Genomic DNA, 18,554 nt, shown 5'->3' on the forward strand with positions numbered 1-18,554 from the left:
CTGCAACACAGAGTTTTGAGTTTCATATCTGGATTCCTTAGCATCAGATATATTGCTGAATTGCTTTAATTACGTGAGAGTTCTGGAGGCTTTGCATTTTGACATACCAAGAACCTTCAGGCAGTTGATGTATCATTGTTCTGCTTTTTACCACTTTCCACACCTGTTGTGTTAGAAAAATTAAAACAAAAATCTCCCCCCTCAACAAAATTTCAAAATTGGAGCCGGTGTAATACACTAAAAAACCAGAATGCCTAAGAGTGAGAATTTGGTAAAATGCTCATGATTTAAAAAGTAGAGTTGAATATTGGTAATAACTTAATTGGTATACAGTATTTATTAAACATTTCAGAAAAATGTCTCAGAAAGGAACTTCTTATTTTTGTGCATCTGCTTATTTCATCTATTCAGTGATTCTGTATATGTTGCAAATTTAAAGACTAAACATTTTCTTTTAAGTCCTCCTACTGATTCATCTGCTGAGTCAAGCTTGGTTTCTGAACTTCAAGAGAAGCTTCGGGAAGAAAAAATGAAGTTTTTAGAGCAACTTGAAGAACAAGAGAAAAGAAAGAATGAAGAAATGCAGAACATCAGAACATCACTTACTGCAGAACAGCAGGTAATGATGATTTTCTTACTACTTTTGCTCCTATGACACTTGTATGTTCTTTTGCTGTTTTGAAGTTATAGAGGTTGTGGGGTTTTTTTGCTATGTAACACACATTCAGAATTTGCGCTATTATCTGGAGCCAGGATATGATACGTTAATGGAATCCAACACTTAAGCATTAAAAAAACCAAACCAAAACGAAAAAACCCCAAACCACCCCACCTTAAACATCTGTGAAGTGGGCAATCCAGATTGAATTTTTGTTATTTTATAACTTCTTTTGCTTAATTTCTTAAGCAAGTGCTGTAAATTTTTATCCATTAACCTGTTGAACTCCAGAAGATACTGGTTAAGTATAGTTTTAACAACACAAGTTTTGTGGACAACACAAAATTAATTATTTGAAATACTAATTGATTTGGAATGCTACTTAATGGCTTTTATGTAGCTACTTAAAATGGCTTTTAATGCTACTTAAAGGCTTCATTAGTCTTTCTTAGCCTGGCCAGGTGGTATTTGAGCTTCAAAGCAAATGTTATATTATACTTAATAAACTTAGAAACATTATGTACTCCACACCTTGATACAAAACCATATTGCACTGGATTAATAATTATATTTGTATCCACACATTTTTTCCTTTCAAAACATCTTGAATCTCTCAGATTTTGTACGAGTGTTCAGTTCTTAAATTAAATCTGTTACTAAACACCTATTATCTACAGCTTTGTTGCATTTAAACACTAAGAAAGGATTTTCTGTTTTAAGCACCTCTGCTTACTTTTAGCTGTGATAGGATCAAATAAGGACAGAGAGACAGCGTAGTTATCAGCCGGCTTGGTGAGTGAATGCTATGAATCACTTGGTGCAGAGATCAGAAAATTGCAGACAGTTACAAAGAAAGGAATATTTTTGAATTTTTTAGGTGCAGACATAAATACTGAAGTGAGCCTTACGTAGCAAATCTAATAGGAATATTTCATACGTTACATTGGTAATCATAAGACTTCTTTCTGTCAGACTATGCCTTAATATGCCGTTTCCTCATTATCTAGTAATATTATTCATTTGTGCAGCAGAGTGTGGAAGGGAAGGTTCTGAGGCATTAACAGAAAATTCCAGGGAAAGATGGAACCTTTTATTAAAAAAAAAAAAAACAAACCACAAAACAAAACAACACACACAAAAAAAAAAAAAACAACAAAAAAAACCCCACAAAAAACCCTGCAACATAAAAATGGTGTATCAGTCAGTGCTGAAAGCTTACTGGACTGGCTGTCCTGATCACTGAATATTCTGAGTATTTAACCCTCACCTTTGATGTCATTTTTTTTTTCTCATTGAAGTTGTCTTAGGGGTGTTATTTATGCTTGTGGTGTGTGGTAGTTTTGTCATGCAGATATATACCAGAAGCCACTGTGTGCTATGTAACGTGTGTGGTCTGCCAAATACCTTGCATTTGAATACAGAGTCAAGACAGTCTTAAAATTCACCAAAAAAGATAAATAGTAAATTAAAATATCCTTTTAATAGGTGATTGTTGGTAGTTTTTGTCTGTCTCTTCAGCACAACCTTAAGAGTAGAAAGGATGAGGGCATAATTGTTGGTAGAAGGATTAAAGAAGCAGAAAGATTTCAGACTGATACTGAAGGATATGCTAGCTTCTTATGTTCCGTAATTCAACCTGTTAGCCAGGCTTCCTGTGTGACTTCTGCATTAATGCATGATTTGAAATGTATGGGATACCTCAAAGGGGATTGTGGTGATGTGGGTGTTGGTCTCTTCCCCCAAGTAACCAGCGGTAGGACAAGAGGAAATGGCCTCAAGTTGCACCAGGGGAGGTTTAGATTGGATATTAGGAAAAATTTCTTCACCGAGAGAGTGGTCAGGCATTGGAACAGGCTGCCCAGGGAGGTAATGGAGTCACCATCTCTGGAAGTGTTCAAAAAACATGTGGACGTGGCACTTCAGGACATAGTTTAGTGGGCATGGTGGTGTTGGGTTGATGGTTGGACTTGATGATCTTGAAGGTCTTTTCCAACCTTAATGATCCTGTATTTTTAATTCAGATTCTAGTATATTATTCTATTTGTTAATAATGATATTTTTCTTTTTTGTATTATAAAATATTTATATTATAAAATAATAATATTGTATATGATATATATTTTTCTTTTTTATTACATGTAACATATCTTGATGCAGTGCAGCTTTTTCTTAACGATTATAACCCTTAAAGTAAATGTTTTTAATATAAAACATGCAACTGTAGTACATTAACTGGAATATAAAGCATTATGTTAAAAAAAACCCAACAATTTACAGGGTTTTTTTTTTCATTATGATTTCTTTATAATTATATTATAGGTATATATTGGGCTTGGGGGAACCAGAGAGATAAAAACAAACAAACAAACAAAGTTACTGTTACAGAGAAACCTCAAAACAAAACGTAACAGACGTTATCTCTTCACCAAAGTAATGTGTACACAAGTTTAATTCCTTGCTTAATTATAGTTTAGGAAACTGAAATGTGTGATCTCTTTTGTACTTTTTTGTTCCAGTGATGCATTTTGCATTACATTTATACAGTATATTTATTATTTCAGTAATACTTTTTTCTGTTTTCAGACCAACTTTAACACTGTTCTGGCAAGAGAGAAAATGAAAAAAGAAAACATAATTAATGATCTTAGTGACAAATTAAAAATACTTACACAACAGCAAGAAAAAGATAAGGGTAAGCAAAGTTCTGAAAAAGTATTACTCTTTTCTAATAGGACAGTTGCATTCACTACAGATTGTTTTTGATCCTTAGTGCTGCTGTTATTAGAAGAATTTTTATTTACTTGTGTCATAGATTTGATTGAAACACTTTCTGAAGATCGAGCTCGCTTACTTGAAGAGAAGAAAAAACTTGAAGAAGAAGTTAATAAACTGAGAAGTAGTAATTTTTCTCCATCAACCTACTCAGCAGCAGCTTCAGAAGCTTGTGGAGCTTGCGCAGCTGATATTCCCACTGACACAGACAGATTGGTTTCTGACATTGCAGCTGAAGGGAGAATGGACTCCACGATGGAAACTAGTATGATGGCTGTGCAGTAAGTATGGGGCATTGTAGTAGAAACACAAAAAGCATGCACTCGTTCTTTAAACGTGTGCTGTTGGCTGTTGTGAAGGACAAATGAGCATGTTTTTGATGTTCTTGCTAAGAATATTCTTTTAAATGTATGCATACAATTGTTGTGTCACAGTCATCAGAAACGTGTTTTTGATGACACAGAAATATGAAACTTAAAGGTGAAATGACCCCACAATTATGAGGTGAAAAAATAGATGTAAGTATATGAAATGCAAGTCAAACAGGAGAACAACAACTGTAATAGTAAATGAGCTGGTTGGCTGCATGTTATTGCCGTATCTTTTGAATAGTGGCTGGCGCTCATTTAAAAACAAACAAGCAAAACTTTATGATTGTTCATGTACACATCTGCTGTAAGGTAGCATAATGACATTCCTTGATAAAGAGGAAGGGGTCATAGGTATGCTTGGCAGAAATCAGACTGAATCCTCAGGACTCCAAACAAGTAATGGGACTCAGGCTGATTAAGTGGCCTTGATGGATTGTTGCTTTGTATTATTGGAGAGGAGGACAGGTATTCAGTATCTCTGTTTGTATAACCTTATCAGTACTGTCAGGTGTGACATATTGGTGAGTTACTACAAGGCAGTGATGAGAGTGGGAAGAAAAAAAACCTTACTGGAGGAAAACAGCTAGGGCAAGCAACTTACCTACTTCAAATGAAACTTTTCACTTAAGATTCATTTGTTTGTGTTTGGATCTGGTTGATAATTTGGATTTACAACAGATTCAAATAACATTATGTTGATGTCACTCACATTTAACTGTTTATCACCCTTTTTGTATAGCAGTTTAATTAGGTAGGGACTAGTTTGCAGGTAGGTGTCTGAAGCTGTACTTGAAATACTGAGGTGATTATGGAGATCAGAGGGAACTTGCGGAGTTTTTTGCGGTCATAGACTTCACTATATTCTCTATTTTGGGTGCCCTACAGTAAGCAGTGCACTTTGTTATTGGCATATAGTGCCTTGCCTAGTAAGTTAAGAGTCTACATGTAAAGCTTGTAGACTGTGGTCTACTACCACAGAAAAATCTTAGATTTGAAAATCTACTGTATGAGTATGTTTCTACTATAGCAGTCTAAGAAAACTGAAATAGTCAACATATAGTATTTTTTACTGATCAATGAGAACTGTTCTTCATGCTAACAATTTCTATCTCCTTGTGGTGGACGATTGCATTTCTTTAATTCTCTTATACTAGGAATACTCATTTTAAGATGCTTTTCTACCATCTCTAAGGTGTGTAAGGAAATTTGGGTTTGAACCGGAAGGCACTTCTAAATACTAGCAATCACATGGAATGTTTTCATTTATGCTTTTACACCTGCAGTAGTTTTTATGTAGACTTTTAATACATCAGTTACGATTGCATTGTTAGATTTCCTCTCTTCTAATCCTCCCATAGACTTTCTCATTTGTGGAGTGGATAAATATCACAGGCTGTGTCATGTTACCCTGAATAAACAGCAAGCCTACTTTTTTCTGTTTACCTCAGTGCAAGGAGATATTTTGGGACCACAGATCTCATAATCTTATTTTAAAAAAAAAAGTTCATATGATCTTATTTTGCTCTTAATTCTGAGGTTTCTTGAAATACTTGTCTGATTTATGCTTCAGAACGATACAGTGTAATGTTGTATTCGTTTGTATGGAAAAAAGTTTAGAATCCCAGATTAATTTCAATATACCCCTAATCATAGAATCATAGAATCTTTGGGTTGGAAGGGACCTTTAGTCGTCTAGTCCAACCTCCCTGCAAGGAGCAGGGACAGCTTAAACTAGACCAGGTTGCTCAGAGCCCCATCCAACCTGACCTGAAATATTGCCAGGGATGGGGCATCTACCACCTCTCTGGGCAACCTGTGCCACTGTTTCACCACTCTCATCGTGAAAAATTTCCTCCTTATGTCTAGTCTAAATCTACCCTCTTTTAGGTTAAAACCATTACCCCTTGTCCTGTTGGTACAGGCCCTGCTAAAAAGTCTGTCCCCATTTTTCTTATAAGCCCCCTTTAAGTCTTGGCAGGCTGCAATCAGGTCTCTCTGGAGCCTTCTCTTCTCCAGGCTGAACAAGCCCAACTCTCTCAGCCTGTATTCATAGGAGAGGTGTTCCGTGACCCCTCTGATAATTTTGGTGTCCCTCCTGTGGACCCACTCCAACAGGTCCATGTCCTTCCTGTGCTGAGGGTTCCGGGGCTGGGTGCAGTACTCCAGGTGGGGTCTCACCAGAGCAGAGTAGAGGGGCAGAATCCCTTCCCTCAACCTGCTGGCCATGCTTCTTTTGATGCAAGGCAGTATATGGTTGGCCTTCTGGGCTGTGAGCGCACATTGTTGGCTGATGTCCAGCTTTTCACCCACCAGTACCCCCAAGTCCTTCTCGGCAGGGCTGCTCTCAATCACTTCATCCCCCAGCCTGTACTGATACCAGGGGTTGCCCTGACCGTGGTGCAGGACCCTGCACTTGGCTTTGGTTCACACAGGCCTGTGCCTCAAGCTTGTCCAGGTCCCTCTGGATGGCATCCCATCCCTCAGGTGTGTCAACCGCAGCACTCTGCTTGATGTCATCTGCAAACCTGCTGAGGGTGCACTCAATCCCACTGTCTATGTCACTGATGAAGATATTAAAGAGTACTGGTCCCAATACAGACCCCTGAGGGACACCACTTGTCACCGATCTCCATCTGGACATTGAGCCGTTGACCACTACCCTCTGGATGTGACCATCCAACCAATTCCTCATCCACCCAACAGTCCACCCATCAAATCCATATCTCCGCAATTTAGAGGGAATGCTGTTGTGGGGGACTCTGTCAAAGGCCTTACAGAAGTCCAGATAGATGGCATCCATAGCTCTTCCCTTGTCCACTGATGTGGTCCCTCCATCCTAGAAGGCCACTAGGTTGGTCAGGCAGGACTTGGCCTTGGTGAAGCCATGCTGACTGTCTCAAATCACCTCCCTGTCCTCCATGTGCTTTAGCATAACTTTTAGGGGGATCTGCTCCATGATCTCCCCATGCACAGAGGTGAGACTGACAGGTCGGTACTTCTGAGGGTGCTCCTTGCTACCCTTTTGAAAAATGGGTGCAATGTTTCCCTTTTTCCAGTCTTCCAGAGATTTCCCCTGACTGCCAGGACTTTTCAGTCATGGAGTGTGGCTTGGTGACTACATCAGCCAGTTCCCTCAGGACTCTGGGATGCATCTCATAAGGTTCCATAGACTTGTGCGTGTAATATGATTAAAGGTTTCTTTTTGCTTATTAAGAACTCTTACCTGCAAAGGTTGGCTGCAGTTTTGAATCGCAGACTTGATAGAACTTGCAAATTTTTATTGTTGAAAGGCAAGTAAGTAATTGTAAGTGAGAGTGATTGTAAGTGATTGTAAGCTCCTGGTTGCTACCTCTTTACCTAGAATCTTCGTGGAAGATCATTAAGCAATTGCAACCTATGCATTTTCCCACTTCTGTGCCACTAGCTTTTTGAACAATTCCAGACTTCTACTTACTACTTATAGAAGTAAGGGACCTGGCTGGGAAACACACAAGTGGAATGAGGTTTTGCCAGAGGAGCAAAAGCAGAGCTGTTAGATATACTTACATTCACTTTAATCAGTGCACATCACAACCGATGCTGCCTAACCCGGATAATATACCCAGTGCACTAAATAACTTTGTGGAAGGAAGGATAAAACAGTTGTTGCTTACCAAACTTGCGCTGATGATAAAACACTGAAATACCCTGTCTTAACTGTAAGAAATACTACTTCTAATCGTTCTAGTCCTGAACATTCAAGGGAGGGTTACAGAGAAACTTGAAACAATAAGCCTGGGAACAAAAAAATGTGGCTCAATGTACCAAAAGTCAGGTAATAAATAGACAGAAATTATTACAGGTTTCTGTTGACTTCTTCCTACTGAATGAGGGCTAAACAGTCTTTTAACTGAAATGAAGTAGTAATTAGCATGGCATAAATATAATCTGTTAGTTCTACTTGGCATTTTGCTTGGATATATAGCATGTTTTGTCAGACTGAATGAATGGACTATATGTCTAAGAACTTGTCCATTTTCTTTTCCCAAGTAAAACAGTTTGGACTACAAAATATATTGTTTCTTTCCTCTGAACCTGCCTTTAAAAGTACTTTTTAATTGTATTAGGAATTGCCTCTGTGTTCTTAGGAAATTTTTTGTTAGGATGTTAGCATTATCTTATGTCCCAGTGCTCAGTTTCTTTCACAAATAAATGGAGACAATGAGCAAGTTCACATTAGTGTCTCTCTACCAGAGAGTCCCAGGGCACAGAGCCTTTAAACTACAAAGATCAGAAAAATATGACATTGTAGAGCTGAACTGCAGTATCAAAGGTTAACTGCCAAAGCAGTTATATAGAGAGCTATATCTTTCATCAGAACTATATCTTTCATAGTAATGTTTTGAAAATAATGCAAAATATGCAGAAATAGCCCCATATAAATTTATAAACTAATCAGTGACTGAAAATTTACTGGCTTGTTGCAACAAAGCAGCTCCTTGGTTTTAAAGGAGGGGGAAAAAAAAAAAAAAAGAAATCCCTCAAAATAGTGATTCTTAAGGTGTCTTTCTGTGCTGTTACCTCTGCTAGCAAATACATGACACTCATCACTGAGTGAAGATTGGGGAGTTGATAATTTTTGATCATGAAAAAATCTTTTATTTTTAACCTATCCATTTTCTTTTTTCTCTTTTAGTGAAAATGTCCATATGTCTGAAGAAAAACAGAGGATAATGTTGTTAGAAAGAGTGAGTAGACTGTGAGGTTAAACATTACAACTAAGTACTTATACATATGTATGTGTGCAGTTGTTCTGTGGTCAGTTATATACTCTGCAGTACAGTATCCGCAAGGCTTATAAATATCATTCCAGGGAATGGTTTTTCATTGTACTCAGTTTGGATCAGTATAATCTGGTGTATGAGTACTTATTTTTAATTACTTCAATATACTTACACTTGGCCTAGCTTAAAGTTTGTTTATTCTGTTTATGTAGGCTTCAGTATGAATGAGTCGGGTCTAATATTTCTTCTTAGGAGTCAGAGATCGTTGATCTAGGGAGTTTCTTTAGCAAAAAAGAAGTTTTGATTACTTTTTCACATTAAAGCATCCAAAGCAGCCAGACAGGAATTAACATTGATTTACCTCTTTCTCTTGGAAATGGGTAATTTCTCCTCTTAGGCTGCTACTACTCATGTCATTTTAGTACTGCCTGGGATGCATTATAATCTTGACAGTATTGTTTCTGTAAAAAGTGAAGTAACACTTGTTACGAATGTGCTTAAAAAATACAATTTTCTGAAGTTACTGTCATGTTCTTACAGGCTAGAATTATAAGTTTATACCTCCCCCACCGCTTCTCCCAAGTACATACCTTCAATTTTCATTTCTGTTACAACTTTTATTTTGAGCATAGCTTTCAATGTACATTGACTAATTGAACCTTTTTGATGAAATAAAAGTTGTTACTCTTGGTAAAAGGTTAGATTAACCCTTGATAGTAACACTGGAATCTTTCTGATTCTAGCAATTTTTAACTATCCAGTTGTATGTAACTCCATTCCAGTTGCCTTTTTCTTGCCTCTTCAAAGTTGACTTTTAAAAAAAAAAAGTGTCTTTAGCTTTCAGCTTTCTAGGATCACTTAGACTAAAATCTGATCACTTAGAGAACATGAATGTTTTCTGTTAATGGATTGTGGCATTGTATGATGCAAGTGGCTGGATGTTTCTGACCAGGAGCATTTATATGCTTTATTCTGTCATCTGCTTACAAAGGATTTGTCATGGGTAGAAGCTATAAAATAGTAGTATATTACATTTCACTGATGTAATGCAAAAGAAATGTTTTTCTAACTTGAGGAGAACGATGAGTATGGAGATAAGCATAGCTTAGCAGTGGGTTTTGTAGCATTGTGGTTATTGACAGACTTCAAATTTTTTTACATTTCTTTGTTCAAAAGATGTTTTTGTGTTATTTTAAACCTTAAAGGTGTCATAAATATATATATTGTATAAGTAGTCTGGCTCTGTTCATATCAAAACTTTTATTGAAGTGTTTATACTGTGTAAGTTGTATTAATTAATCAGAGAAGATTTTATTTCAGACTTTGCAGTTGAAAGAAGAGGAAAATAAGAGATTGAATCAAAGATTGGTAAGTATTTGTGCAATGCATGTTTTAAGTCTCATGAAAAACTAAGAAAATCTTAGAAATGTTACATTTGTTAAAATTTAAAAATGTGTTTTGTTAACTTCAAAAATGTTCTAAGTGTTAAGGCAAGTAGCAAATAGGTAACCTGATAACCTTTCAGAGGTACCTCCACTTAGCAGTCTTCTCAAGGAAAATATTCACAGGACTGCAGAAAAAGAGACTTCTTCCCAAAGAACATGGTCTCCCCAGGCTTGGGGTAGGGGGAGTTAATTTCAGTGATGCCATGGCTGGGTTTTTCAACAACAGCAGATTGAAGGCCAGTTTACAAGAACGTGAATATGCCTGCACATTAAGCATCATAGATTGTTTTTGGAAAACCACACCTGTCACTTTTGTAAGGTGTGAAACTTTAATTCTGCCTACTAACTGGAAATATGAACAGCCATCACCTTAAACTTACTCAAATAATAGTCAATGCCTATGGAAGGAAAAAATATAGTGACAGAGTTCCATTGATTCCTATGCTATGAATCCGTCTCCTTTTATTTATCTACAGATTATGCTTGCTAGCAGGTCTCAACCTTAAGTCTTAAAAAAATTACTGTGTGTATGGGAAACAGATGTGTCCTTTGGCAATTTATTGCTTGGACTGGCCATGGAGATCTCAGTTTAAGTGACAGGTGATAGCTAGGAGTTTGGTAGAAACTGATATCTGTGTAGTTGCAAGTTACATGTCATAGCAAAAGTATCTGAGTTTCTCCAGTAGGAGCTGCCATTTTTCTGTCTGGGATAGGACTGAAATTTACTATATAGTTTACTCCTACTACATATTCAGCTATGAAATTGCTGGGTGTTTTTCAAACACTTTCCATTCCACATTAAAATCTGTCCCTAATAACCCTGCTAGTGCAGGGCGTTAAGAAAGGATTGCAAGACATCTAAAAATATATTTTATAAAAGAGGATTTGCTTATTCAGAATGCCAATGAAGTGCACAGAAGTATTTCAGTATAGGGCACCTAGTTTTCACAGTAAAACTCAAATACACTGGACAGTCTTCCAAACCTCTCTGTAAACTCTTGATCTCTTGCCATCTCAGAGTAAAATGAAATTGAAGAAAACCTGGCATTATACAAGACAAATACAGAATTATTTTTGGTATTATGGTTAATACCAAGCCATGTAAGAGAAATTAGCAGCTTGTTCCTGTGTAAAGCAATGCAAAATTGGTTTCTAAGTGGGCATAGGAACATAATATCTTTTCAATTTCGTACTTAAAAATTGGTCATTTCATAGATAAAATAAACTATTTTTATTCCTTGTTTCTTCACCCTCCTTTCTCCCCTTCCCTTACCGATACACTTCTAAAACAGAAATATATATATCACCGCTCAAATACCAGTATTTATTTCTATTCAGCTACTTCAGATAAGGAACCCAGAAGAGGTTCTGCACGATAAAAGAAAATCTTTTCAGGTCACTGACTTTTGCAGCAAAACTTGTGGGTTACTTCTGCAAGCAATAAAAGATACAAAGGAGCTCCTTTTAATATGACGAATGTTATTACAGGATTTTTTTTATATATATATAAATTATTGAGAAGGGGACCCTTTTTTCTGTTTAAAAGCTATTAGAACTTTAGCCATAAAATATTCTTTACTGAATTTTAATGGAAATATTCTTGACATTCTAATTTGTTCTGTTTTCCATAAAGTTAGAAATTGATGAAAAATACAGAAATCAAGCTAGTTTGCATTTTAATTTAACATTTATTCCAGTTTTAAAAAACAGTAAGAAAAGCTTTGGTCTTAACATCTGAAGAGAACTGTCAAACACTTTAGTGAACAATCCAAGCAAATTATATGCATTTGACAACTTCCATGTTAACTGCAACTTTTTAAAGAAAAAAATACAATGTAAGTCAAAGAAATGTAGTTTCTAACAATTAAAAAAATTTTTTTTTGATCTGAAGTTGGATTCCATAAATAAAACTGCTGAAAGTGTCATCAGAAGTTGAGAGCTTTTTGTGTTATACTGTATTCAGTTTGGACTCATTCTTTGAAGAAATGAAGAAAACAATGTGAATAGGCTTCAAGCTCATATTAAGACAGGCTGATACTGTTCTGGGGAAGTGGGGGGGAAGACTGACAATGGGAAATATGCTGTAGGTAACAATATTTGAGTTACAGCTGAAAAATCACGTGCTGAACTTCAGGTATGAGTAATCTAGATTTGAATAGCATATATAAATGGTCCAGGAAGCAGGAACCTATGGAAAAACTGCAAGACCTCTAGTCAGAGTTTCTACAGGGCAATTATGAATTGTCTTATGTAAGGAAGTTGCCAAAGGGTAATGAAATGGATACAATTGCATCAAATCAGCTTCTCTATCTATTTGCCTGTATGTGGGCTATGTATCCCTTTGTAGAGGAGCATTATCCATTTTCATTTCTTACTATCACAGTTACTGTAGAAGGTGTAGTTACACTTACATTAATTTTTAAATCTAGTTTATCCTATTGAAGTTGGTTCATGTGCCAGTATTAATTAATTTAAAGGCAAATATGCGTATAGGAGAAAAGAATTATGTCCAAAACCTTACATAATTGAGCCTTTGTTTGGTCTGAGTAAATTTGACCCCAGTTTTATTCCAGGGAGCGCTGCTCTGTTACAGTAAACTTTAGATTGTGACAGTCCTTTGTAAAACTGAGAGACCGTATTGAGTTCAAGATCCAGAGTTTAATTGCAATAAACATGTTTAACCTCCAGTGTTTCGTCATCAACCTTTTTGAGAATGCCAGGGGCTTCTGTGTTAGAATGCACAACTATATATGCTCAGAACAAATCTTCACTGTCACTGGTTTGGAAAGCACTTCTCAAAAAGCACTACAAAACCATCAAACCCAGAAATAAACGACAACCAAACCTGCTACAGAACAGGATGACAGATGTGTTCTTTTGTGAATATAAGATCTGCAAGAATAGATACTGTTTGAAATCAATAATAAATTATTTATCTTAACCACATTGTTACCTGCAATGTACTTTTTATCATAGCTTGCCAATACTTTATAGCTTTTCTCTTTTTTATAGATGTCCCAGAGCATGTCATCAGTATCATCAAGACATTCTGAAAAAATAGCAATTAGAGAGTAAGTACAAGTTAATTTTTATATAAACAGATGGCTATGCCTTCAAGAACAAATACGTAGTTAAAGAATGTCACAATTTTTCTGTTCTTTCTCTGTGGTGAAAAGATATATAGGTCATCTCTATAGTTTAGCTGTCAGTTTGATTGAACCATCCCAGTTGGACATGAATCAAATTTAATAACCCCCCCTTTTCTTTTTTAAAGCAAAAAAAAAAAGGCCTTTCTGAATTCTTGTATGTTGGTGACTTTCTTTAATCTTCTGCCTTTCTTTACATCGTTCATAAGGATAGTACCTCATGGGATTTCTAGAATCCTCCCAGAGTTTTCTTTTAGATTACTTTTTGTTCATTTGTAACCTTCTTGAAATCATGCTAGTAAAAAGTAGAAGGAATCCTGTTCACCCTGAATATGAGTAGTGCTCTGTTATATTTCAAGAGAAGTTTTACCTTCCTGAAGTCTTCAAAATTTTTGGCTTACCGTGACAGCATGAAGTGAAATTAAGTCAAATATTTTGTTGGATATTATCAATCAGTTAGCAGCTGCATTTAGAATTGCTGCTGGAAAAAGAAGTATTAATTCTTGTAAAATATGAAATCTACAGACAACTGTTCTTAAGTAATTTGTCAGTCTGATATTGAGTAATATGAAAAATGTTTTTGGAACGAAAACCAACACAGATTATTCCTGTAATGTTTTCTGAATTACACTAAATCGCATTTTTATTGTGACAAGGTCAATATGTGCAGAATCAGTTTTTCCTGTGAGCTTCGGAATATTCTGGCAACTCTCTTGGTAGTCTTTGGTGAGGAGTATGTCATGAAAGAATAATTCATCTGTCCAATTGAGATGTCTTTAAGTCCTTGTAGCCTGTCACTGTAGTAAGTCCAGGCAGAAGAGCTTGGAGTATTGTTTATTTAATCTGAAAGTGAATTTTAGAGAGGATAAGCTAAATTTCTTTTTGGATTTACCTATGTATTTATCTCTGACTATGTATCTGTAGTCATCTTTTATGGAGAAGAGTTTTCCCCTTTCTTTGCTACTTCCTCCTCTGTCCCCAGAGTAGTAGTACTATTTATTCTTGGAGCCCTCTCATGGTGTAATGCTTAATTTATAGCTATTTTAGACTTCAATTAATTAACGGGTAAATAATTTACGTCCAGCACATTTGCACTGTGAAACAGAAGCTGGAGACAGAAGAAGTTCTCTGAATTCTGTTACTGTAACTTGGCATGAGAACTTGGTGGCTTCTTGTGTTAGCCTGATGTCAGGAAGAAATAGTTTTTTGAAACTTTTTATGTAAAGTCACTACAGTGTTTCTTTTGCTTTTAACCCTTTGATCAAAAATTAACACTTCATCCCTTCTTTTTCCTGTGTGCTTAAAATTTTAAGCTTGAATAGCTACATAAATATTTTGCTGTATTTTTCTGTGTTCAAATTGACTTCAGCTTAAAACATCAAAAGAGTTTTTGTAAATACTAGTACAATGATCAATACTCTTAAGTATTGGTGATAAAAATAAAATTGAAAAGTTAGTATTCTGTTAGGTACTTCTGTTTATATTTTAAAGCAAAACTAAGTTCTTTTGAAGAAATAATTTGAGCTGATGGATGTAGAAAAAACATTTATTTTTTAAAGGTAGTGTTTTGTTGACTTCAGAAAATATAAAACTTACATGAGCTGGTGTAACAAGTAGAAATGTCTGTGCTGCTGTTCAACTCTTAGTCTGTACCATACTGGGGTAAAAATTGTAGTGTAATTAATGTCGTTTTAAGCTTTATGCTTTTTCTTAGTTACATTCCTTGATATTTTTTTTATTTTTTTTCTCCAGTTTTCAGGTTGGAGACTTGGTTCTCATTATCTTGGATGAAAGGCATGACAACTATGTATTGTTCACTGTTAGTCCAACCTTGTATTTCTTGCACTCAGAATCTCTTGCTGCACTGGATCTCAAACCAGGTGAGTGTGGTAAGTGTCAGATTACTTCCAATTATTATCTCCTCCTCGTAATAACACTTTAACTATCTAACACCTAAGTAATTTTATAAATATATATGTGGTAAATACGAAAAGTATGTAATATAGATAGCTATCAGCTGTCTTTGTAGCTTTTGCTATTTGTTCTGATGCTAAACGTTTTCAAAGCAGAACATTTTAAATTAAAAAATTATATGGATGTTAATATCTTAGAAAAATAGGGGGACATATCTGCATCTTCAAAGTAAGCAAGAAAAAAAAAGAGAAAATGCAGATTTTTTTACACACCCAGTGTTAACATGTCTATGGGGAAAACATTCCCATCAGGCCACTTCCCTATTCAATAGCATGAATAATAGTGTATAACTGTGAAGTGAAGGTCTTGGGCATATTTTTATGTAGATTTATGTAGATTTATGTTTTCAATGTCTTTTTTGATGAGGAAAGTAAATAAAAAACTCAAGGTAATATATCTGTCAAAACTGCATGCTCAGTTCTTACTTTTTTAATAGCTGATTTTATGAAGTTAGTTGAAGATTGTCTTTGGATGATAAAATTTGTTCTTTCTGTAGCTCATATTCTGCAAAGTGACTGGCATTTATGAACCCAAATACGTGTCTGAAATAACAAAATGTAGACCACAGAATATGGGGATTTGCAAGCAATGTTTTTTTCTGATAAAGTTTTTCTACCCAATGTAAATGGTGTTTAACAGGACTCAAGTTTTCAGAGAACAGTTTCTGTATGTTTTGCTTGTGTTCAGGTTAATGGCACATTTGCTTTTTTCCTCCCTTAAATCTTCAGGTTATTTGTCGGTTATTTTTGGCAGCTACGTAAACTTAGTTAAAATGAAGTATTAATCTTTTTTAAATGAGGAAAAATAACAATGCATTGCACTAAACTACATGCTGCATTAAATTCATATAGTGGTTTTTTAAACTATCACACCTAGTGGTTTTTTTTTTTACAAACCCATGCTCCCAACTTTGTTGCAGAAATGTCTAAGAACATTTTGTATCAGTTCTAATTTATCAGTAAAAGTTTCTGTATGTTATTGCATGTCAGAAGCTGTCAACTTATTCTCAGTGAGCAGACTCACTGTGGATTTCAGTTAGGATGAAAGATGATAGCTCTGAAATAATTGTGTAGTCTCCAGAAGACTAACAAGCTCTAACTGCATTCTGAGACTGCCGAAGAATCTGTCCCATATGTGTTCTGTGAAACATATGGGAAGAAGTCCTATCTTGCTTATATACGTAATACATTCTGAACTATGGCATTAGGAGTGCATACGTAGCTATTGGTTTACGTGTATAAGGTAAAGACAGTCAGTTTGTATATTTCTGAGTATGCAATTCACTGACCTGTCTGTTTTCAAATGGACTTACCTTGCCCCGTTCCTTACCACTTGCTGACCAGAGTTAGTCTCAAATTTGAGAAAATGGCACATAAAACAAACACAAAGGCTTACCATTTGCTGTAGGAATACATTTGTCTCTAGCAGAGTACTTCAGGAAACTATGTCTTGCTTCTATTTCTGCATCAGGGAAGTGGGGAAAATGAAACCCAGAACACTAGTATTATTTGTGATAGAATATAATTGATGTGGACCTAGGTACTGCAAATTATTGTTTTAATGGCTGCCAAACTGTTGCATCTAAATCTGACACTTTATACCAACATGTACCTATCAGGTTAATAATTCTGTATAGATCCGCCTACAGTATTAAGTGTGAGGGATCTAGGCTATCATAGGTTGTCTCTGCCTACATTAAGAGCACTTAGAATGCTATAACAACACTGAAATTGGTTGAGGACTGCACGGTTTCTGTGTCGTCCCTTATCTTTGGGATATCGAAGTTTTCATCTGCAAATGTAAGGAAAAAAACCCTGCATCTTTCTCACTAAATTTGTTAGATCAATGAAGTCTGTCAGCCAAGCAAATTCAAAGAAACTTAAGTTTTTTTTATAATTTAAGTACTAGATGTAGAGCGTTCAGGCCAGATATGAATACTTTGCACTCATGTGTGTGAATGTGGAGTAGAATAGAATCTGCTCCATTATCAATAACCAGATTAATCTTGAAGGGTAAGATTCAAATTCCAAACTCTGGTTCTCAAGTGACTCATGTTCTAGTCACTAAATAAGTATCTCGTAAGTAGTCATGCTTAGAAAAATATTGAGTTTAGTGTTATACAGGGCATATGTGAGCTGTTCCGTCCATCTGTTTTGATGTTTTCTTCAGGCTGTGATTAGTGATAGTTAGAAAAGAGCAAAACAAGTAAAATGGATGTAATTTCTTGGCATACAAGATAAATACGCGTTTCCTTACTGCTACTGAAATGGGTACAAGCTGAAAGTTTATTTATGCCCTCTTTTGCTCTTTTGGCTTGTCAGCTTATTATTGAGGTTTTTCACTTCTCTCCGAACAGTATCGGGTACTCTCAGAAGACTGCAGCCAAACCTAGCGGACTTGTAGGGCTTTAAAATTATTATTTACGAGTAACTAATTTCCATCACTAACACAGAAAAAATTATCAAATGCTTCAGTAAGGGCAATAATAATAGCTGAGTACAGAATACTTTGTATCCTTTGAAATACTTGAAGAAACTCTCACACTAAATCAGACCAAATAATTTTGAATCTTAAAATTAATTTCAGTTTTGATTTGCTTTTGTCTCTTCTGTTAAATTTTAAAACAAAATTTAAACTGAATAATCAGTTTTTTTGTTTGAAGATGCCCGTGACATGTCTTGACATCTGAACTTACTTAATTTTTGTTAATTTATCAAAAGGGATTTTGGAAGAATTTCTGCTTTCAATTATATAATTTTATAAAACAATTTTTAACCATATTGAATGTAATGTCCTGTTACCTGTAGTTGATGATCTAAAATAGTAAATATATTGTCTCTCTAGCTTCAGGTGCATCTAGGAGACCTTGGGTGCTAGGAAAAGTGATGGAAAAGGAATACTGCCAGGCAAAAAAGGTAAGGAAATAGTAATGGAAAATCATCTGGTAAAATTGATGGAGAAGAAAATCAGATGTAATGTTTGTAACAATTGTGAAAAGTGCTCTCTGCATAATGAGATGAAAATTGTCCTGGGTTCTTCCATTCCTGCTCTGTTTTCTAGTCAGTGAATAGCAGGAGAAGGGGAACTAGAAAAAGTGTGCAGTGGCTTGGGTAGTTGTGTCCATACTGCCCAGAACCTTGCCAGACTCCAAAGGGTCTTTTAAGTGCTGAGGGGTGGGAATCGGTTTCTGCTTAAAAATATAAAAATTGGAGGAATAATCCCACGTTTCTAATGTTGTTTGATTATTTTTTTTTCTTTTAGGCACAAAACAGATTTAAAGTTCCTTTGGGTACAAAATTCTACAGAGTGAAAGCAGTACCATGGAACAAGAAAGTATAACGCAACAAAATTTTAGTTCATTTTGTCTCCGTTCTTTTTTTGACTTGTCCTTTAGTGCTTGTTCATCGCTCAGAATACCAGGCCAT

General features: G+C 35.6%; 1 protein-coding gene across 2 annotated transcripts in view; it reads left to right on the forward strand.

Moving 5' to 3' along the window:
• Window positions 1-18,468, forward strand: part of RB1CC1 (RB1 inducible coiled-coil 1) — a gene marked incomplete at both ends in the record, with an annotated part of 66,346 nt that extends 47,878 nt beyond the window's left edge. Inside the window, 9 exons of one of the 2 annotated variants that reach the window (XM_082015437.1) lie at window positions 460-619; window positions 3,242-3,350; window positions 3,471-3,711; window positions 8,477-8,528; window positions 9,885-9,932; window positions 13,022-13,080; window positions 14,908-15,044; window positions 17,974-18,044; window positions 18,391-18,468. In XM_082015437.1, the coding sequence (XP_081871563.1) occupies window positions 460-619; window positions 3,242-3,350; window positions 3,471-3,711; window positions 8,477-8,528; window positions 9,885-9,932; window positions 13,022-13,080; window positions 14,908-15,044; window positions 17,974-18,044; window positions 18,391-18,468 (955 nt within the window). The remainder of the gene's footprint in view (window positions 1-459; window positions 620-3,241; window positions 3,351-3,470; window positions 3,712-8,476; window positions 8,529-9,884; window positions 9,933-13,021; window positions 13,081-14,907; window positions 15,045-17,973; window positions 18,045-18,390) is intronic. The other variant, XM_082015436.1, reaches the window with a different exon arrangement.
• Window positions 18,469-18,554: the final 86 nt, after the last annotated feature.

Source organism: Phaethon aethereus (genome assembly GCF_964289735.1).
Source record: "Phaethon aethereus genome assembly, chromosome: 2".
In the NCBI taxonomy this organism is placed as follows: Eukaryota; Metazoa; Chordata; class Aves; order Phaethontiformes; family Phaethontidae; genus Phaethon; species Phaethon aethereus.